The following is a 23539-nucleotide window of genomic DNA, read 5'->3' as shown; positions in this document are numbered from 1 at the left end:
GCCATGAAATTAAAAGACGCTTACTCCTTGGAAGGAAAGTTATGACCAACCTAGACAGCATATTCAAAAGCAGAGACATTACTTTGCCAACAAAGGTCCGTCTAGTCAAGGCTATGGTTTTTCCTGTGGTCATGTATGGATGTGAGAGTTGGACTGTGAAGAAGGCTGAGCACCGAAGAATTGATGCTTTTGAACTGTGGTGTTGGAGAAGACTCTTGAGAGTCCCTTGGACTGCAAGGAGATCCAACCAGTCCATTCTGCAGGAGATCAGCCCTGGGATTTCTTTGGAGGGAATGATACTAAAGCTGAAACTCCAGTACTTTGGCCACCTCATATGAAGAGTTGACTCATTGGAAAAGACTCTGATGCTGGGAGGGATTGGGGGCAGGAGGAGAAGGGGACGACAGAGGATGAGATGGCTGGATGGCATCACTGACTCGATGGATGTGAGTCTGGGTGAACTCCGGGAGTTGGTGATGGACAGGGAGGCCTGGCGTGCTGCGAGTCATGGGGTCACGAAGAGTCGGACACGACTGAGTGACTGAACTGACTGAACTGAAAGAGGTTTTAGACTCCCTGAGAACTAGAAGATATCCATCTGGAATAAACAGAGGTGAAAATGACCTTGAAGACTTCAGCAACCCCAGAACTACTGAAATTTACATAGATTTTTGTATGGAGACAGTATAATATAAAAGAGTTTAAATAAATATACCACAAGACAGTTTTACCATAATTGACCTTTTATTTTAAAAAAATTACAGGGAGTGATTTCCAGAATCTTATTTTATAAAAGTACTGCCTATATCAAACATTTTATATCACTATTAATTCCATTGAAGAGCTGCCTTTTTTTTAAAGGTACTATTTCCAATTGATGGGATACATGCCCTTAAAATAGAAAGTTTCCATTTATTCAAATGTCAAAATGAAGATTATTGAGAAGTTTATTGCTTTATGGCTGGGTAAGATGCTACTAGCACATTTTAGGTAATTAATATTCTTCATTAAAAACTATGAGGTCATTCTGTTTAAAACTTTTAGGACAAGTCACAGAAAATAGATATATTTATTCAAATTATACATTGAAGGGCTGGGCTATAAGCTATAGACATTTATATGTGAAGCAGCTCTTTAAAGAAATAAGACACACAAGTCTGTCTTGATATAATATACATAATTGAAATTAATAAAACCTGGAAGACCAATATTGTTATGCTATGTTCTGTTAGAATCTTAAAAAAAAAAAAAATCACATATTTAGTAGTCTATTTGTGCTTAAAATATTCATATGCATGAGAAGTTTAAAGAAAAAACACCTCTGTACATGATGATGAAAAGAAAGTAATAAATTTTTTGAAATTGCACTGTTATTTAAAACACTTTCCTAAATTCAGACCCTCCTTTGCAGCTGGCACAGTTTTTCAAGTCTAATTGGCAACCTGGGGAGGCCCCTCTGGTATTAGTGAAGTAAAGAATGTGGTGATAAAAGACCAGGCTGACGCCATTAATCCAGGCCTTTGAATCGCACTGGCATCTTCACCTGCATCTTCTCCACTCTCATCTTCAAGCCCATCATCCATAAGACGCTCCTTTCAAACAAAACAAGAAACATATTCCTAAGTGATCTTAACAGCTACCATGAACTCATTACAGAAAAGGAGAGAGTTAAATTCTTCCCAAAGAAGGAATATGAGTATATAATAAGGAAGTAGAACTATCTGGTCATTAGAGATCTTCCTTAAGTCCAAAACTGATAAACTCCTCCTTGTTCAAGTTCAAAGGAATAACTGCCAGTTTAATGCAATAATTTCTCACTGTGAGCATAACTTTCTTTCTAGGCTATTTTTAGGAAGAACGATGTTAGTTCTTTCCACTTAATTCTAATATATGACTGACTCAGTATTATAGGTTCTCTGGGATTAAACCACACATTAACATGTTAGCTTTTCTTCAATGCTATGAAGTACCCGGGATTCTTTTATTATATTGGTCTCATACAGTGCTGAAGAAACACCTATATTTAAGTATATGAAAACCTCATAAGCATACCATTTCTTCAAGTTCTAGATTGTTTGCATTCTGTACATCATTGTTAACTTCAGCATTATTGTTGGGAGCCTGGTGCTGAACTCCTTCTTGCCTAAAAGGAAACCATCCAGCTTGGTGTCTGCTCAGTAAAATAAAGAGAAAAGAAAATAAGTCACAACTGTTTTTACTCATAACACAAGGAAATATTAATGTCCTATAAGAGCAAAATGATTAGAACATTTTCATTCATGGGTTGAACTACGATAAACCAAAAAACCAAATTTCCTTCTTCAGGTCAAGAACTACCCCTCTCAAAGCAATGACAGGAAAACAGGAATCAATTTAAAGTCTATCCTGAGCTAGTAAGACATATCAGGAGTCATAAAAGCATTTTTTGATATTTTTCAAAATGAAACTCAACTAGGTATTTGTTTGCTTCTTAAGAAAAAAGGGGAGCAAGGGACAGTGAGTCTACTTATGAAAAAAAAATCTGACCTATATCCAACAGACTTACTATTGATAACTATAATTAATTAAAAAGAAACTCCTCTCCAAGACTGCATCATATACTCAAGTTCCAAATGATTACTAGAGCATACCTAACTGAACTAACAATTTTTATAAAAAGTAGTAAAGGGGAAAAATCTGCTTCTAGACAATTCTCATAAACGTTCTTACAAAACATAACTTGCTTTGCTCTTGATGCTAGGTATCTGAAGCCCAACATTCATATTCCTTCACTCAACATTCACAACAGACTACCACATGCCAGATTCCATGCTTAACAGTTTTAGAAAGTAATTATAATGAATGAATATCACTCACAAATAAACCAGTAGCATGGCTCCCATTACCATGATAAACCGACTAAAAGAAGAATAGAAGTATACAATGCTAAGGAGAATTGCAGCTCGTGAGAACGTGTACATCCAGTCTAGCCAGTCTCGATTGAAGTCTTCTTCGTTCAGCACTGGACCTCCCTGTGCATTCATTTGAACATTTTCATTCATGGGTCGATTTTCTTGGGCCACTAGGTTTGGAGCTGGTGGGGGTTCTTCTCCAGGCACGTGTGCCAAATTTAGAGGCTGTGTAGCAGGCTGGCCTGGGTTAGCATTTGATGTGGCCTGAGCTGAAACTGCAGCTTGACTGAAATAGTCACCAAAATAAATATTAAAAAGAAAAAGAAAAACATTTATCATACTACATTATATTTTTCAGAACTTCCTGGGAAGCCATATGTATTTTTCATAAACCTTACGTGGAATATCACAACTCCTATACCACATTTCCTAGGTAAGTATAATTCCCAGTGCAAAAGTAGAGCCAACATGGATGGTAGGAGTAGCTCAGGAAAGGATGTTCTCCCAGCCTGGTAGTCTAGGACAGCAGGGGGAGACATGGAAGAGATTAAAAACGGCCATGTTATCACTCTTTCTTTCTTTCACTAAATTATAAGGCTGTGACCAAATCTTTCTACAAAACTTTTCCCTAATTGCCTCTTTTGTTCTTCTACATAGGATAAATACTGCTTGCCCACCCCCAACACACACACCACCTCTCCCTTCAGACCCATGTTTGAAAAGATTTATCTAAATAAGTACATTAATCATTACCCTGTGTGTACACTCTCAGTAATAAATGATTTGTATTGGTATTTTCAAATATTAACTAGGTCCCAGATAACAATCCCTCAATCCCCATCCTGACTTTTGAGAACTCCACCTGGAGAACACTGGTGTAGATCCTTGTCAAGTTACGAAGATGTGTGGTCCTGAAGTTTGCTTATAATTTGACTGCTTAAGAGTCAGAATAAATTTTCCTGTAAAAGACTACCAGTAAAGTGATAATGTATCTGAAATTTGCTTTAAATTATTCAGCAAAGAGGAGAAAGCTGTAGAATCAGACAGTCATGAATTGATAAATGTTTAAAAGCTGGGGGGTGAGAACAGAGGGGTTCATTTTATTTATTCTGTCTTATATATGTTGAATTTTCTCTACAAGAAAGTTTTAAAATCAAGATAGCAAAATGAAATAGAAGTTTTCCATGGTACAAAAGCTTATTTAAGCCAGTATGCTGAACACTGCATCTATAGTGAAAGTCGCTCAGTCATGTCCCATGGACAATACAATCCATGGAATTCTCCAAGTCAGAATACTGGAGTGGGTAGCTGTTCCCATCTCCAGGGGATATTCCCAACTCAGGGATCGAACCCAGGTCTCCCTCATTGCAGGCAGATTCTTTACCAGCTGAGACACAAGGGAAGCCCCATATTCATTTCCAGAATACTTCCTACCTCATGGACATTCTGATTCATAAGTGAGTTATTTCATTAAAGGTGAAAACTTGAGTCTCTGAAGTTAAATGATGTACATAAGATTATATGATTCAGTACCTAACTACAATAAGTCCCACTTATCTTACACAGTTCCAGTGATGCTGTAAACAAGACAAGAGGTGTAAAGATATAGTGTAACACTAAGGCTTCCTCAGGTGGCGCTGGTCTTACAGCCCAGTAAGAGACGGGTTCAATCCCTGAGTCAGGAAGATCCTCTGGAGAAGGGCATGGCAACCCACTCCAGTATTCTTGCCTGTAGACTCCCATGGACAGAGGAACCTGGCGGGCTACAGCACATAGGGTCATAAAGAATCGGACATGACCAAAGGGACTAATTATGATAACGATTACCGTGACAACAGGTAAGGTATATAGAGCCTGCCTGGAGCCAAGATATTACTCAGGAGAACATTAGGATATGAAGTTAATAAAGCAGGTTAGCTTTATGGGGTAAGGTATAGAGGAAGAATCAGAGAAGGCAATGGCACCCCACTCCAGTACTCTTGCCTGGAAAATCCCATGGATGGAGGAGCCTGGTAGGCTGCAGTCCAAAGGGTCGCTAAGAGTTGGACACAACTGAGCAACTTCACTTTCACTTTTCCCTTTCATGCATTGGAGAAGGAAATGGCAACCCACTCCAGTGTTCTTGCCTGGAGAATCCCAGGGACGGGGGAGCCTGGTGGGCTGCCGTCTATGGGGTTGCACAGTCAGACACAACTGAAGCGACTCAGCAGCAGCAGCAGCATAGAGGAAGAATAAGGATCCAGACTTCACACTGTAGGCAAGAGGGCCATTTGTATTTTAGGGAATGGAGAATGATGGACTCAATTATGTGTTAAGTTAACCTGGCAAGTAGTACAATGAAATACAGTCAAGAGCCTAAAAGGAGGAAAAGTGATTGCATTAAAGTGGGTCTAATATTAGAAATATCTAGGCAAAACATCAGAAGTAAAATATAGGGAAGGACAGAAGCTAGAAACAACATACTGATTCATCTTGGTAAGTTGTAAGCTGATTAATGTTAAGGGCTTGGAGGATGATTAAGAAGAGACAGTATCACTGACAAGGAAGTCAAGAAGGAGAATGCACATAACAAGATGATGTAGTCAAAGTTCAGACCCAACTGAATTTAAAGGAAAGGCAAATTTCTCCATGGAATTCTCCAACAATTAAGTGGAGACACAAGATGAGGCACAGGAGATGAAGAACTGGGAGCCATCACACAGAGCTAACAACTAAGGCCACAGAAAAAGGAAAACCAAGAGGACTAGCCTGGGGCTAAATCCTATCTTCCCTACCAGACTGTGTATCTCAAGGCACATGGTAAGTATACAAATACTTAACTGAACAAGGAATGTTACCATTTAGAAAAAGGGGAAAAAACAGGCTATCAAAGAATACAAAATGAGTAATCAGAAAGAGAAAAAGAATGAAGAGGATAACAGAATCACAGAAACAAGGACAGGAGAACACTAAAGAGAAGCTAGAAATGTTAAATGAATACATAGGAAGCCCAGTGCAAAGAACACCAAGAAACTATTCCATGCTAAGGATGTTTCACGCTGATCAGAAGCAAAACTTACTAAAATACAGAAAAGTCCAGAAGGCATATAAGCCACAAGTGAACCCGACATCAATATGAGCCTCCCTGACATATGATTCTTTCTATTCCCTTTTTTAGTTGACATCCTATCTTCATATAGATTTGTTGCCTTCCAGTGAAACTTTCCTACATTTTCTCCTCTTAAATAGATAAAATGTTCTCTTAAAGAAAGCACCTGAATACTGCCAAATATAATTAAGGGAGAGAGGAAGAAGCAGAGAATAGGTTTAGTTGATGTGAACAGGATGCGTACCCTTTTTCCTTTAACCAAATAATTTAAAATAATTTTTAAAAACAAACGATATACATCAGTAAATGAAATCCCAAATCAACTGACTTAGGATGAAAAAGAAAAGAAAGCAAATAACACCATGTGTAAAAAAATCAACTCAAACTGACTTACTACTGCATGTAATAGTGGTGAGCGTACATCTGTCGCCACCACAGCACCTGCAGCGGGTTGAAGGCGGGGTACACCGGGAATCCAGCCGGGACAGCCTGCCCGGGAAGCTGGTTGTCTACATTTCTGCAACAGAGTAATTAGAAAATGTCTTTTAATGCTCCAGAAGAAGTTGAAAGCATTTCTCTACATTTTTATTTCTGAACTATGTTATCCGTTGACAAAACATACTAAAACTCACTGAAAAAATATACTTATGTTCAACATACCTCAAGTAAGACACTGTGTATGGGTGTTAGTCACTCAGTCGTGTCCCACTCTTCGCAACCCCATGGACTGTAGCTCTCTAGGCTCCTCTGTCCATGGAATTCTCCAGGCAAGAACACTGGAGTGGGTTGCCATTCCCTTATCCAGATCTTCCTGACCCAGGAATCAAACCGAGGTCTCCTGCATTGCAGGTAGACTCTTTATCATCCAAGCCACAAGGAAAGCCCCAAGTAAGACATTATGGCTTATCTAAGATGATCCTGATCCCACATATACAGAATAACTAACATCACAGCCTAGAATCAGACTACTACATGAGTAAGAAACAAACTTCTATGATGTTAAGATTCTAAAATTTTTAGTTATGTTGTTAATTGTTAGTCAATTGTCAAAATGTTTTATAAAAGTGATTTAATAAATATCACATTTTCCATATAAGCTTAAGTAAAAATAAATAAAATTTAAAAGTTGAAGTTTGGGCTTCCACGATGACATAGCAGTAAAGAAACTGCCTGCCAATGCAGGAGACATGGGTTCTACCCCTGATCCAGGAGAATCCCACATGCCACGGAGCAGCGAAGCCAGTATGCCACAACTACTGAGCCTGTGCTCCAGAGCCCGGGAGCTGCAAATACTGAAACCCACTTACCCTAGAGCCTGTGCTCTGCAACAAGAGAAGCCACCGCAACAAGAAGCCAGCACATGATAACTAGAGTAGCTCCCACTTGCTGCAACTAAAGAAAAGCCCACACAGCAACAAAGACCCAGCACAGCCAAAAATAAATAAAATTATTTTTTTTAAGCTGAACTTTTTAATATTTAATCAGGCCCTAGATCTAACTACCAGTTTACAGACAATCTATGAAAACAGAGGAAAATATTAATGATACCACATGGATGCAGTGAGCTGAATCTAGACTACTATGGGAAATTAGAACATAGAACAACAGAAAAAGCATAAAGTAAAAAAAGACAGGGATAGGGATTAGATTAAAAGAGCCTTAAGAAACAAAATTACTCAACCAAATGCAGTAAGTCAATCTCTGAAACTGATCCGATCAAAACCACCATAAAAAGACATTTGGGACAATCAGGGAAAATGGAACACGAATTGAGTAATAAATGATATTAAAGAATTTTTAATTCTGTTGCGTGTTCTAATGGTATTGTGATTCTTATAGTCCATATCTGTTACAGATACACAGTATTTACAGATGAAGGGGTATGATGTCTAGGATTACTTTAAAAATACTCCAGCCCAAGAGAAAAAAAAAGAGGAACAAGGGAAAGGTTGAAGAGCTGTTGTCTATTAACTGTTGCTGAAGCTGGATGTTAGGTAAGATCCTTATAATAGAGATTCATTAGCATGCTTTTAAAGTTAAGAATGATAAAGGAGAGGAGATGAACTGGAAACTTCAACAATCAGAAACAAATTCTTTCAAAGAAAACCTTCATGGAATTCCCACTTTATTTCCAGAATATGCTTTTTCAAGACTCTCCACACTACTTTGTTCTCCCTTGCTGAACTTCCCTTAAAATCAGCCCCAATGTTACCAGCTATGACGCTCTCCCACCTCCTGCAAGCACAGACTCCTGCAGAATTTTGTCAAAACCATAGAAGCACATCAGTGAATGGCAATTTATTAGCCGATCTGCCTGCTTCCATTGAGGGCAACTACATAATTCATTTTCCTGTCTTCAGTGCCCAGCTACCGCAAATTCTAAGTAAACTTTCCACATGATCCTTATATGACAAATTGGCTTATTCAGTCAGATTGCTTCAAATCTGACCAATAGATCTGACTAGAGAAAAGTTTTAAATGGGAAAGTAGAGGGGAGAGAACCACCATTATAAATGAAATCAAAATACAAGTGGTAACACAGAAAAATATACTGAAACAAATGATAAAATATTCACTTCAACAAGACAGTTAACACAGACTTTCCAGTCAGATGTAGATTTGAATTCTAGTCCTGATACTGACTACTGAAGTAAGGCAGGCTATGTACCTTTTAGCCTCCTCCTCCTCCTTCATAAATTGGGAGAGAACAGTACCTAGGCCACAGAGTTGGTATAAAGTTCAATGAAATCAACCATCTGAGCCACCAGGGAAGCCCAAGTTTATGCTAAGTAATAACGAATACTAAATAATAATTAATACTCAATAGTATCAATTAGTAATATTCTTTTACATAAAGAACTGTCACAAATGAACTTTTTAAAATACCAACATGCCAACAAATAAGCACTTCACAAAACAGAATAAAAAGAATGTCTCTTTATCATGTCTAAATTAAAACAAGGACATTCCAACTTATTGCACTGGGAAGTATGAATTTGTAATGGTATGGTGAATCAGGCTCTTAACAACAGTTACTGATAGATAAACTATAGCTTTTCTTTTTATGGCTGAATAGTGTTTCACTGTGTATAAATGCACCCCAAGTTCTTTATCCATTTTCTACCTAGGGACACTTGGGTTGTTTCCTTATTGTGGTTATTATAAATAATGCTGCAGTGAACATGTGGGTACATTTGTCTCTTCAAATTAAGTATTTTCATTTTCTTCAGATACTTAGAACTGGACCTGATGGATCACATGGTAGTTCTGTTATTAATTTTTTTAGGAAACGCCATAATGTTTTCCATATGGATGTACCAGTTTACATTGCCAACAACAGTACACAAGGGCTCCCTTTTCTCCACGATCCTGACCAACGCTTATTATTTGTTGTCTTTTTAATAACAGCCATTCTGACAGGTGTGAGGGAATGTCTCACCGTGCTTTTGACCTGCATTGGTCTGATGATTAGTGATGTTGGGCATCTTTTCATATAACTGCTGGCCATCTGTATGCCTTCTTGAAAGAAAGTCTATTCAGGTCCTCTGCCCACTTTTAAACTGGATTATTTGGTTTTCTGCTATTGTGTGCGTCCTTTGTATATTGTGTATATAACCCCTTATCAGGCATATGATTTGAAAATACTTTATCCTATTTAGTGGGTTGCCTTTTCATTTTGTTGATGATTTCCTTTACTGTACAAAAGCTTTTTAGTCTAATGTAATTCCATTTATTTAGTTTTGCTTTCGTTGTCAAATCTAAAAAATCATCACCAAGTCCAGTGTCAAGGAGCTTTATTTTATTCTAGGATTTTAATGGTTTCAAGCCTTACATTCAAATCAAATTCATTTTGAGTTAACTTTTTCTATTTTGGCCATGCTGTGTGGCTTGCAGGATCTTAGTTTCCTAATCAGGGATTGAACCTGCACCCTCGGCAGTGAAAGTACCTAGTCCTAACCACTGGACTGCCAGGGAATTCCTATTTTGAGTTAATTTTATGTAGGATATAAAATAGTAGTCTAGCTTAATTTTGTTGCAGTTTTTCCAACACCATATATTGAAGAGACTGTCCTTTCCTCACTGTAGTCTTGCTTCTTGTCATAAATTAATTGATTATGTATGTATGGGTTTATTTCTGGGTTCTCTATTCTGTTCCACTAGTCTGTTTTTATGCCAATACCATATTGTTTTAATTACTATCACTCCATAGTACAGTTTGAAATCAGGGAGTGTGATGCCTTTAGCGTTGTTCTTCTTTCTCAAGATTGCTATAGCTATTTAGGATCTTGTGGTTCTGTACAAATTTTAGGATTGTTCACTTTTGTGAAAAATATTTGGAATTTTGATAGAGACTGACTGAAGATTGCTTTGAGTAGTATGGACATTTTAACAGCATTAATTCTAACTCATGAGATGGAATACCTTTTCATTTATTTGTGTCTTCAATTTCTTTCATCATTATCTTCTAGTTCTCAGTGCATAGGCCTTTCAGGTCCTTAGCTAAACTGATTGCTAATACAAACCTTAAATGTTGTAGATCTATATTTGATCTGGAAATATGTCCAGACTACATTCTGCTTTTTAAAAAGGTTTATAAAATAAAATAGTATGATGTTTCTATTTAAAAAGTATACTTAGAAAAGTATTTAGAAGGAAACTACAAAAATGTTAGTAATAGTTATCTCTAGGTGGTGGGTTATAAGCAGTTTTGCTATTAAAAAATCAGATAATAGAAGAGTACAATGAATAGGTTTTCAGTTTTATTAATTATAAAATAAGGCTGCTACTATTTCAGGCAGGGAAATTAAGTGTACAAAACAGTGGGGAATTTTTTATGAACCAGTGAGCAGTTTTAAGAGTTAAATAAACATGACAGCGTAACACACTGAGTCCAAAACAGTCAGTCAAGATTCATAAATGTGACATTATAAATGGACAGCCAATGTGCTGATGCACACGTACTGTTTGGTCTTCTCCTTGTGTCCTCAAGAGCTTAATGGGCAAATAATCACCTGCATTAGGATTTCTTGAAAAGCTAGGTTCCCAGAATGCTGTTAAGTTGGCAGAGTCCTAAACACTACCCCAAACCTAGTGATTCAAAAACTCAGGGAACAGTGATCAGAATTTAGCCATTTTTTAAAGACAGAGTACTAACCTACATGGTGGGAAACACATGTGACTAGCTAAATATAAGCTGTGCTGGAGTCTAAAAATGATGTGGAGAGATTATATTTTGTTGGTGAATTCTTCGAGATCACTAAATTACTGCTCTTGCACATGTAAGGCAAGGCTGTATTAAATAAAACTTTACTTAAAGACAGATGTAAAGTCTTCATTAGTAAAAGATTACAACTATAAGATTAGGTTAAATCACATCCATTGTTAAGCCAAATAACCTACTTATTGAACTTTGACTTAAACTGCTTTGTAAATCACAAAGTGCTCTTTCCAAATACAGATTTATTTTCCAGCACCTGGTGCTGCCTCATTCAGATGTTTCAGTGTGTCAGACTCGCAAATGCCTATAAATGGATTTGCTGAATGAACATACAGCATGCATTTATATGTATGCATGAATTTATAAACAATTGCTAACATATCACTTAACTCTTTACATACATGAACTCTTAATCCACACAGAAATCCTACACAATAAGTACTATTATCTGCAGATCATGAGCAAACTGAAGCAAAGAAGAGAAGAGACTTGCCCAAGCTAGTCAGTGGACAGGGCTAGGATTCAAAGCAAGGCAGGCTGACTCCTGAATCTGTACATCCACTAAGCCGTACTGTCCTCCTGATTTAAAACTAAACATTATTTACGGATTTTACCTTTCTTCATCTTAATACTCATTTTTAGCAAAATAAACACTATTTCAAATTTTTCTATTCTGTTTTATATACTTCTAAGAGCTAAATGCCTTTGCTCCAAAGTCTGTTGATTTTCTCAACAGACTAGTTTAAAGAAATTATTAATCTGTTTCCAAGATATCCATGGTCTTATTCTGAAAACATGCAACTTCATATACTTTATTACAGAGTATATATTCACTGTGTAGGTACTTAATGCTAGTGAACTGCGCACTTTAAAAATGCTTTAAAAGGTTTATTTTATGCATATTTTACCTTAATTTAATAAATCAAGAGTTAAAATATATATATATTAATATATTCACTGTAAGTATGAGAAAGAGTTAAAAATATTATTGTGCAGACATAACTATTTTCAACATATCATTATATATTCTTCAAGGTTTATTATATCTATTCTCACCTTCCATCACTACCAACATATTTGGTAAAATATTAGTAAAAGCACTCTGTATAAACTGAGAGGAACTGAACTGTTTTATTCTGCAAAAAAGACAGAAAAGGAATCACTGTCATAAGACAAACTATTTTAAGCCAGTATTCTACCATGTAAATCGTGACAATACTTTTTTACAAATAACAAAGTTCCAGTTTTTAATAATCATTTTCTGAAAACAAAAATAGTTTCATGAGATGCTTTATAAAAGTCTACAATCAGCCTCACTAAACACTTAATTTTAGAAGAAAAACTCAAGAATATGAGACAAATGAGTCTTTTTAATATTTTTCTATATACTCAGCTTTGTTTTTCTACATTAAGAATTGAATTAAGTTTATAAAGTTCTAAGTAAAAAGTAGCCATATGCTATTACATCCTCTTTGGCAGAACAGTTAGTGGCTACTCCTTGGTTACATCGCTTACTACCATTTTGGGGGCGTCCTAGCCATTTGCTTATTTCCAGCCTCACCATCATAGATCTGGAGCACCGTCACACACACCACAGCACAATATGCAACGCAAAACAACTATCAGTAACTATTATTCCTGTTTCCTTTACTTCAAAAGCACTCCAGTTTCAGACATGACCCAGATCTAAACTGTATTCCCCAAGATCCTCCTCTCTGAGCTGTCCACAGCTGCTGTGGCTGCTGGCTGCATTCCCCCTGGAACTGCCTAACCCAAGAGGCCTATTGTAATTGCTAAATATAAGGCAGCCATAGCAAGCTTCTTGAGTAAACTCCTCTTAAGAAAGTCTCTGGATAACATGCAATGGTTAGCATATCTTCATAATAATACATCACCATAATACTTATCACAATACTCTGTCTTAGTAGTTACCAAGCCTGGCTGATCATAAACACCAGTAGAACTTTTAAAAAACAGATTACTGGGCTCTATACTCTTCCAAGAACACCCTTATTCACCCATTTGTTCTCTAGAAGACTAATTTGAGTAGATCTATAGTGAGACTGGGGCTTCCCTGATGGCTTAGTGGTAAAGAATCTGCCTGCCAATGCCCAAGATGTAGGAGACGCGAGTTCAATCCCTGAGTAAGGAAGATACCCTGGAGGAGGAAACGGCAGCCTACTTCAGTATTCTTGCCTGTAAAATCCCATGGACAGAAGAGCCTGGCAGGGTATAGTCCTTAGGGTCACAAAGTTGGACACGACTGAGCACTTGAGCATGACATAGTAAGATCGAGTAAAAACAAAAATTTTAGTTACCTAGATCCTTGCTATTCAAACTATGGTCAAAGCATCAGAAGCATCAGCATCGCAGAAGAGCTCACTGGAAATACATAATCTCAGGCCCTGTTAGACCAACTGAATCAGAACCTGCATCTTAACAACATCTCCCGGTGATTAGCACAAACATTAAAGACTGAAAGGTACTGCCCCAGACAATTTTAATGTACAACCAGCTTTCAAAAGCACTGCTCTAGGGAATTCAGTCGCAGTCCAGTGCTCTCACTGCAGAAGGCACAGGTTCAGTCCCTGGTCAGGGAACTAAAATCCCACTAACCACACAGAACAGCCCCCCCAAAACTGCTACACCTAACCCTCTAATTCACAAAACATATAATCAGGTATAAGAATAAATTTCAAATGTACTTTGATTAGTGAAGGGGGCTACCATGAAAGTCTGGAGTCATAGATTTTTAAGAGGACCAAAGCTACCACAGTTTCACTCACCCTTGCATTACATATGGGACCTGATGACTCTGTGCTGGGTCAGTTTGTGCTTGTGGAAGGGTACGTTGCCTCAATCCTTCTGAGGAAGAACTGGTAGCTAAAGTCAAGGTTTCTTGACTGGATGATGGAGTTGATGATCCTGACTGATCTGAACTCTACAAACAAAAATGTAATTATTTTTTTCAAGGAGATTTAACTCATTATAATCACAATTATAGACACATTACTAAAAATGCATCTGTGAAATCCCTCCGCAAACAGCGAATTCTAGAAATTTACTGATTTGACTTGCATGCCCAGCATAATAGGTATATTTATTTATTTATATATATAGGTATAAATAATTTAATTCTCATGAGACTAAAGAGTTTAGAAAATCAAAATCCATTAATCATACAGTAATAGTTCATTTCTCAACTATAAAAGGCTGAGTAGTAATTATATACCAAAAATAGCATACAAAATTTGTGAAAATTAATGCATGCAAAGCTCTTTTCATGATGTTTAACACATAGGAAGTATTCATTAATGGTACTAATAACTGTATCACTTAAACATTTACTATGTACCAGCTACTGTATAACATGCCATTAGTCATATACTGGTTTAAAACACTGAAGAGCGTGCTAGAATTTGGTGTTATCTCTGACATTAACAAGGAACATAACCTTACAATTTACTTAACCCCTAAGTCACAGCTTTCCTATAAAAAATGAGATTGAACTAGATTTTCAAGATTCCTTTCAGTCCTAAAATCCTATTAAAGATACTACCAACAAATACTGTTGTTGTTTTTTTTTAACAAAATAAACAAGATACCAAACAGAATTTTAAAATTCTAATGCATTAATGGTGTCAGTAACTTACAGATTCAACAACTTCAATCAATATAACCCCTTGAAGACCACCTCAATTTGTTGCTGTTTGAAAATAGTTTGTCAAGTGTTTTATGTAAATTTAAAACACAATTACAGTTTATATAAATTACCTACTTTAAAAAACCGGACACAAGATAATTTCAACATCCTTCCAAGTTTGTTAAAATCACATTACTGGTACTGCCTTCCTATTTACAGCATGTCTTTTTACATGTCTACCTTCCTTAGTCCTGCCATGTGAGACCTTTGAAAAATTAACAAAAGCTTTAAAATGTTATTCCATACCAAACAGACACCAAATATCTTACTAGGGAGGCTGATTATTAGGCACACAACCTGGAAAGGCTTCTTTTTTGGCAAGATTTCATATTAAATGGATCATCAAAATATGGTATTCACTAAAAAAAAATTAATAGAAGAAAGGCCTAGGTATTTGGCAGCACACCCTAATTTCTCTAGAACTAATTATTTCTGACCTTATTAGACAACTTTCATGAACAGATTTTTAAGACATTGTCAAGTCCCACTGAAATTTATCAGCCATAAAAAAATTAAGAGGAATTCAATTTCATTCTCCTTTGATACTTCTTAGATTTTTTTATAACACACCTCTGAAAAACTGAATATATATTATAAAGAAATGAAATCATGGCTGAGGAACTACTAGAAAAGGGAAAAGAAAGTTCTCTGTCAACAGAAACTGGAGCAACACAACTGTTCAAAGACTATAAACAGAATTCTATGCCAGTACCAGGGTTTTGTCCCTTCTTATGCAAGGTAGGAAACATATAAAGACCCTTAGGTTTATCGACAAAACAAATTTCAGTTTAGTGAAAGCTGAATTCCCACAGCTAGTACTAGAAAATACTTACCATTGAGGCTATGCTCATTAAAGAGAGCAACTACAAGATCTAGTTTCTTAAAGAAGCAGTTAACAATCAGTCTCTCGTTATCACCCCTGCCATTCATCCCCTCCTCAAAATTTTGGCTCGATTCCTGACAAGAAGGAAAGTACACTTAGCAGCACAAAAGTTCCCGACCCAGGGAGCTTTAAACAGCTTCCCGCTCAACCAGTCCTTTTCCTTCACCTCCAAAAGTGTCACATAAAGCTTCTACAGGAAACCAAAAATAATTTAACCTAAGAAGAATTTGGACAGTGTAAAAAATGTCTAAGTTGAAAAGTTCAACTAGTTTTTTAAATTTCCAAAACAATTTTAGGCAGATGGAAAACTAAGGAGGGAAAAATGAATACTCAAGTCTGAAAGAACTGGGTACATCAAGTACTTATTCCTCCCATAGTCGGAATATACACTCAAATCCAGTCATTTTAAAAAACAATTATTGAACAAGCAATCTTCTTCAGGAAGATTTAGCAAATTTAAAGTTTAAATAATTTAATCTACCTTGATTAAATATAATATATAAAATACCTTAAACATTTCTGAAATATTGGCTGTAGAGTTTATATTATATAACCATATCATAATTCTGTCTTTTCAGTATTTCAGTAATTAAACCCCTGAAAATTGGCTCTATTACTGACCTGCCATATAGCAAATTATAACTCATGGGGAACAGGCTTCAAGGGATTACACTGTGTATTGGATCTCTAAAAATGAAGTTTAAATGATTAACTTAAGCTGTTCACAACCTAGTCTCACCACCCACAAGATCCAGTTGTTCTGTTTTCCACTTAGTTTTTAGAGGCCAGAAGGGATAATCAGAAAACTTCAGCATTTACTCTGCCCAAAACAACTCACAGAATTGCTGTTGGATGCCAGTGCTTCATGACTTTCTCTATTGGTGCTGGATTTTGGAGAACTGGGAGGAGTCCGAGAAGTACATACTAGATGAACCATATGATACTCATCTTGCTAAAATTAAAGAAAATTACATTTAAAGGGTAGTACTGGAAAGTACACAGATCAAAAATGTCAGTAGCTAAGCAGAAATACTTAACTCAAAACTTAAGTTTCTTCCTACCACAGCCCTTTTATTAGTAATAAATTTGGACCCTTCTGAATTCAGTACTTCCTCCATGCTTAGAAAATGGTCTCAATACTCAGGAACTACTATATGAAAAAATTATTATTTTGTATACCAAGGAGTTCTGAAGCAAACACTGCTGTTGAGTTGTGTCAACGCAACCTAGTATTTCAGTATAAAAATACTACACACAATAGTATCAGCACTGTGACAGTCACACTGAAGCTTAGGCCTACAAACTTCGAATAGTAAATGTTTGCATTATTTGAAAACTTACAGTGATAAGGAAACTCAAATAGCCTCACTATAGTCTCATCTGTCTGAATTTTAGCTATAGTATTTTATTTTTTAAGTCAAAAACTGGTTTTATCTCTAACACTTATACACAGACATACAGCATGTATTTGAGCTATATTCTGTAAATATTCCAAATGTGTCTCCATAAATCTACAACTATGAGGAAGGAAAATACTCTAAAAATAATTGGCATTTTAGCTTAATGATTTCATGAGTATATCTATCATAGGCATAAAGCAAGTAAATAAGGTAGAGTAAGGAGAGGCAGAGAAGAACAAAGGATGGTGCAGCAATTTTAAAAAAGAAAAAATCAGAAAATGATTTTCAAAAAGGGGGGGGGGGGGCAGGGGCCGTGCAACAGGAAATAATAAAAAAAGATGCCCAGCTGTGAAAAAGAGAAACAAAGCTCTGGGAATTCATCATCTTCCATAAACAAGAACTGTGCTTAATTCTGAGGTGAATCCAAGAAAGGGCAGGAGTCAGTCCCTCCCCTAAGGAGACTCATGATGTTGTTAAAAGAACAGACTAGGTTCAGGATGGGGAACACATGTATACCTGTGGCGGATTCATTTTGATATTTGGCAAAACTAATACAGTTATGTAAAGTTTAAAAATAAAATAAAAAAAAAAAAAAAAAAAAGAACAGACTAGGGCTTCCCTGGTGGCCCAGTGGTAAACAATCTGCCTACCAATGCAGAAGACAGGGGTTTGATCCCTGATCTGGGAAGATCCCACAAACAGCAACTAAGCCCATGCACGGCAACTATTGAGCCTGTGCTCTAGAACCCAAGAGCTGCACTGACTGAAGCCCGCGCGCCCTAGAGCCTGTGCTTGGCAACAAGACAAGTCACCGCAGTGAGAAGCCCGCACACTGCAACTAGAGAGTAGCTCCCACTCTCCACAACTGGAGAAAAGTTGGCACAGCAACGAAGACCCAGCAGCGAAAAACAAATAAATAAATAAAAAATTTTTTAAAAGAACAGACTAGCACATTAGAGAGCAATTAGAGAAATACATAAATCAGTCTTTTGCACAAAACTGAGATGCATGAACTATAACTGTTTATGGGTTTAGAGGAAGAAGTTACTAGGAGTTAGAATACTAACAGCATTCCCAGAAATAGCATTACATAAGGTACACCAAGCAAAGCAGGTAGAAAGGATGCCTGATTTACAATGTCCCCTTAGCTTGGGAATACAGAACAGTAAAACAAGCATCCAAGTGTAAGATGTTCATCCTTACAAACCTAGTTTCAAAGGTCATATTAACCACAATTACCTCATAGTATTTATTCACCTTTGGGAAATGTTTCTATAAGACATTTTATAACTAAACAGATAAAGTTAATGACAGCATTTAACTGAAAGAAGTAAAGTGTTATACAGTCCAATGATCTGTTCAAACTGTAAACATACTGTTCAAAATGTTCTATGATAAGGGACACAACAGTCCTTTGACTGAAGCTGGGTGGTTTTTGTTTGTTGTTGTTGTTGTTTTCGTGGGGCCGGGGGGGGGGGGGGGGGGGGCGGGGTGTTGGCCATAGAGAGGCACATGTGGGATCTCAGTTCCCTGATCAAGGATTAGGGTTAGGGTTAGGGTTAGGGTCAATTGATTAGGGATAGCACAGGGTCTTAACCATTGGACCACCATGGAAATCCCAAAGCATTTTAAGTATTCTGGTTGGGAATGATTTCTGGCAGCAAAATCCTTTTTAGAAGTATGCATGTTCAGACTCTAGCTATCCTTGGGTTAAAATAATAAATCTATATTTCAAAGAGCATATAGTGAAAAAAGTTTTTAAGGATAAAGCCAGGAAAGAAAATGAAGAAGTGGAACATAGCGGATTTGGGGGGTAGTAAATATTCTGTACAATATTATAAGGTGGATACTTGTCATTATACATTTATTAAAGCCTACAGAAAGTACAACACCAAGAGTGAACCCTAATGTAAACTAGGGTTTGGGGTGATGATGTCAATACAGGCTTCAACTCTAGCTACTGTAGCACTGTAATGTAGACTGATGGGGAATGCTGTTAGTGGGAGTAGCTGTGTATGTGTGGAGCTAGGAGTTATATAGGTAATATTTATACCTTCTTCCCAATTTTGTTATGAACCTAAAACCACTCTAAAAAATAAAGTCTATTAAGAAAAGAAAGAGGGGAGGATATATGCTACAAAAGCCAGTATTTTTGAGATAGAGGGAGAAGTAGGGAGAGAGAGACAGGGAGAGATGTTATTAAACCACTTTGGCAACCTGAAACTACATGATTAAAATGAAAATGACAGCAGGAAGTCACACTAGCAAAGCTACAATGTCAACTATCTAAACAGAAGGAATACACCAGTGTAAGGTTTTTTAAAATTTCCCACAGGTGATCATAAACATACACAAGAGCATAAAGAGATTAGGGATATCCAGAAAACACTGAGTTACATAAAAAATCTAAAGTGAAACCTAACAGCTACATATTCAATTCTGCTACATTCACAAGCAAAAAGAATCTCAAATGCAGAAAAATTCTAAAAGTATAAATTCCATAAATAAACATGAGCTAAAAGCTGCCATTAAAGTAACTAGTATTCTATCAAAAAATTATATTAAAATATATTTAACTCTGAGTACCAGGATTCAAAGTTTGCTAATGGACCAAGTGGGCTTCCTTCTGTAATATTTGATGTCCCAAAATTAAACTCCTAACGCAAGTTAACTTGTATTAAAATGTCATGTAGTTTCATCAAAAACAGATTTAAGAGAGGGGACTGTTACCAGTCTACTTGAGCACTCTACTCCTGCATTAATGATAAGTCAATATGGCTTTCTTCCACAAGATAACAAATCCCTGAACACAAATATGTAATGCTATTTCAGATTTAGCTATCAGATGGATATATAAAACTGTTGACTAATCAGAATCACCTATTATGCTACCCAAAAGGGTTGATTTTAAGTGTCTAAGAACTAAATTGGTTGGATATCAAAAGAAAGTTCAGAACATATTTCCTCGGCACTCTGAGTAACTGGTATTGAATAGTGGAGGAAAAGCTTACTTTTCTGAGAATGTCTTTCAGCTGCAGATGATCGGGAAGCAGTCTGCCCGAATACACCAATCTCTGATCCTTCGTCAACTAAGAAATGGGATAAAGAAAAAAATTCAAAGAAAAAAATTCAACTTTTTCTAATTATGCAAATTGAAAGTTGGGAATAAGACGCCTTACTACGGGTAAAGTAAAATTCCCTTTAGGCACAAATACGCAGAAAACTGACATAATTTAAGAATTTGGTTTTTCCAAATTCCATTTAAGACATTAAAAGTTCAGCAAATGGTAACATATCTACTGTAGATATAATAAAATACAGATAATTACCAAATTATCTTTAAAACAGGGGAAAAATAGGTAAATTGGAAGTTGGTCTTTCAGCCATAATGCAATGCATGTGTGACTGTCATTAAAAACCTTCAAGACTATTAATGAGAAGGTGGATGGCTTTCTATTAACAGTCAACAATGGGATAAAATTCCAAGGTCACCAGTGTTATTCTGCATTATTTTGTCAGTATTTTTAATCAAAAGTATACATAAAATTTATTTTCTTCTTTAGTAACATCATGCAGGGTAATTTATCAGTTTTAAATTCAAAGCCATTTGGATATAGTTTACAGTTTTAGATAACTATTCTAGTTTTTATTATTCTTGCCATTCTCATGAATACATTTGTACATTTTTCAAAAACACAAGGCTCAAGAAAAACAAGCTCAAGTGCATGGAGATCCAAGTGCCATCTCCATATACAACCCAAAATATAAAATAAATTCTGGTTATCTCTGCCTTATTTTGTACTTCTAATAAATCTGCTAAGTGCTCACACTACAAGCATTAGGTATTTAAAATAAAAACATTTATGTACAGTCCCCATAAGACCTCCTATTTCATAATGGAGAAACAGGCAAGCGTTCCTTGAATTCTATTAAAACAAATATTGGCTATATTGACAATTACTAAACATGTCAAATCCAAGCAATAACTGTAACAATTTTCAAACAGTCTATATATGCAACATGGCTAATAAAAAAGAGTCTTACATTAAAATTAACCACAGTAAAAAGAGCCATTTTGTAGTTAAGATCTGTGGTTCAGGGGTCCTTAGGTATCAGAGATCAAGAGAAGGTATAGTTGTCCTTCCAAGATACTTAGCTTTTAGGCATAATTTAATTTCCCCAGAAGTATTTTTGAGTGCACCATTCCGAAAATGCACATATACAAATTCTTATATATAAACAACCAAATACAACACAGGATTTTTTTGAGAAACTACATATCACAAGTCTTGAAACTTAAATCAATACATATGAATAGTGAGTGGGGCACAATAGTAAATTATGTAAGTTAAACGTTAAGCGATAAAGACTGATTTAAGCCCTGGAGAAATGAATTAGATGATGCTTTTTAAGTTTCTACAATATACTTATTACTTCAGCTGCAACCTAAAGAAGTTCCTTTGATAAATACTACAGCCATAATAAACTATCAGTTCAAACATGTCATAGATACTATGTCATATCATTTGATACAAAAAATATCAGTCTTTTCTTATGATTTTACTTTACTATTAAAATTCTCAAACACACACAAAGTGGAGAGAATAAAATGAAGCCCCTTACCATCTTTAGAATTCCCAAATATCTAGCGCCAACAATTATCAACATTTTGCTATTCTTGTTTCATTTACCCACCCCCATTTCATTTTTGGCAAGGAAAAGAGTTTTAAAGCAAACACCCCATATCATTTCTTTTCACATTTTAAAAAATAGCATGTATCTGTAGCAATTGTTTTTGTAGCTAGCCACAATATTACCACCTTCAATAAAATTAACATTAATTTCTTATTAAGTAATAGCCAGTACAGCTCAATTTTCCCCACTTGCTCAAAAATGTCTTTTTAGGGATGTGTGCTATGCTGTGCTGAGTCACTCAGTCGTGCCCGACTCTGTGACCCCATGGACTGCAGCCCCTGTCAGGCTCCTCTCTCCATGGGGATTCTCCAGGCACGAATACTGGAGTGGGTTGCCATGCCCTTCTCCAGGGGGTCACCCCAACCCAGGGATTGAACCCAGGTCTTCCGCATTGCAGGCAGATTCTTTACCATCTGATGGTTTGTCTAAATCAGAATCAAACAAGGTTCACACATGGAATTGGGTTGTTATGTCTCTTTTAATCCTTTAACAGCTTCTACTTCTTTCAAAATTTTCCCTGGCTACATGTTGCAGTCTGGATGTAAGTGACTGTGTCCTGGTATCGTAGAGTTTGTCCTGTAGTCTTCTGTAAATGCAGTTCGATCTGGAGGGTTGATTAACTTCAGGTTCTTTTTTGTTTGACAAGAGAACTTCCTGTTGTATCACATCATTATTAGCACATGTAGACTGGGTGACCTACTTTTAGTCATGTTAAGATCGATCAGTGTGTTTAAATATTGTCAGCCTGATTCATCCCCTATGAAGTCTGCCATCAAACATTCACCTTTTTAATAACTTAGATCAAACTGCCTAGATCCATTATTTCATTAGGGCTAGAAAATAATGTTGACCTCTGTAGTCTGTAAGAGCTTTGCTTTCAGGCACATAAGGTTCACCTTCCACATTTCTTTTGCCAGGCCTGGAGAGAGCCACAGTTCCAGGGGCTTTATTCCTTTTAATAGGAAATGGCATCTAAAGACAAAATCTGGGGCCTAAGGCTACTTATGATCACTTGCTATTATTTCTAAGATTCTTCAAGAGAGATACAAAATATGTATTTTTGCAAAGGAGAAACTTAAACCCAGAGTGAATATTCATTTTTCTGATTTTAATTGAATGGTATATGGTTTTTTATTTTATTTATACATCTGTCATCCTGAAAATCTTTTTTACTAATGATATTAACAAAATTGTGCCATTAGCAAAAGTACTTATGTGCTTTATCCTACTATGTATAATCACAATAATTCTGGATGAGGTTTAAGATTTCTTGTCACTTTTTTAGTCCTTAGATCTATCCTACTAGAGATATGTAGTCAAAATAGTGTTTCAAAATTACTTGTAATTTTGTTAACATCCTGACATTGTTAAACTGTTTAGGAATTTTTTTTCTATTTAATTTTTAAAATTATGTATAACATACACAGAAACAAAGGAAAAATTATAGAATAAGGTACAAAGAGGTTTAGCTTCTGTCCCCTACCCTCTTCCTCTGTAATTTTGAATTATCCTTCCATGGTTTTTCAACAACATAACAAATGTGGATATAAGGACACTTGTGTTTCCCTTCTTTTTTCACTAAAAGGAAGAACACGATACTCACTCTTTAGTACTTTGTTTTCTCACTTATTTTACCCTGGCCATTACTTCTTAGCAGTATA

General features: G+C 36.2%; 1 protein-coding gene across 3 annotated transcripts in view; it reads right to left on the bottom strand.

Annotated features, from left to right (window-relative positions):
- Positions 1 to 725: 725 nt before the first annotated feature.
- Positions 726 to 23539, bottom strand: part of HERPUD2 (HERPUD family member 2) — a 36391-nt gene continuing 13577 nt past the window's right edge. For 2 of the 3 annotated variants that reach the window (XM_055590419.1, XM_055590421.1), the window contains 7 exons: positions 20195 to 20272; positions 16622 to 16735; positions 13984 to 14138; positions 6374 to 6496; positions 2857 to 3177; positions 2053 to 2170; positions 726 to 1592 (listed from right to left, as the gene is read on the bottom strand). In XM_055590419.1, the coding sequence (XP_055446394.1) occupies positions 1431 to 1592; positions 2053 to 2170; positions 2857 to 3177; positions 6374 to 6496; positions 13984 to 14138; positions 16622 to 16735; positions 20195 to 20272 (1071 nt within the window). In that variant the 3' untranslated portion in view covers positions 726 to 1430. The remainder of the gene's footprint in view (positions 1593 to 2052; positions 2171 to 2856; positions 3178 to 6373; positions 6497 to 13983; positions 14139 to 16621; positions 16736 to 20194; positions 20273 to 23539) is intronic. The other variant, XM_055590420.1, reaches the window with a different exon arrangement.

Source organism: Bubalus kerabau, chromosome 8 (genome assembly GCF_029407905.1).
Source record: "Bubalus kerabau isolate K-KA32 ecotype Philippines breed swamp buffalo chromosome 8, PCC_UOA_SB_1v2, whole genome shotgun sequence".
Taxonomy (NCBI): domain Eukaryota; kingdom Metazoa; phylum Chordata; class Mammalia; order Artiodactyla; family Bovidae; genus Bubalus; species Bubalus kerabau.
Note: the sequence above shows the minus strand (reverse complement) of the source record. Positions and strands in the feature narration are given on the sequence as shown.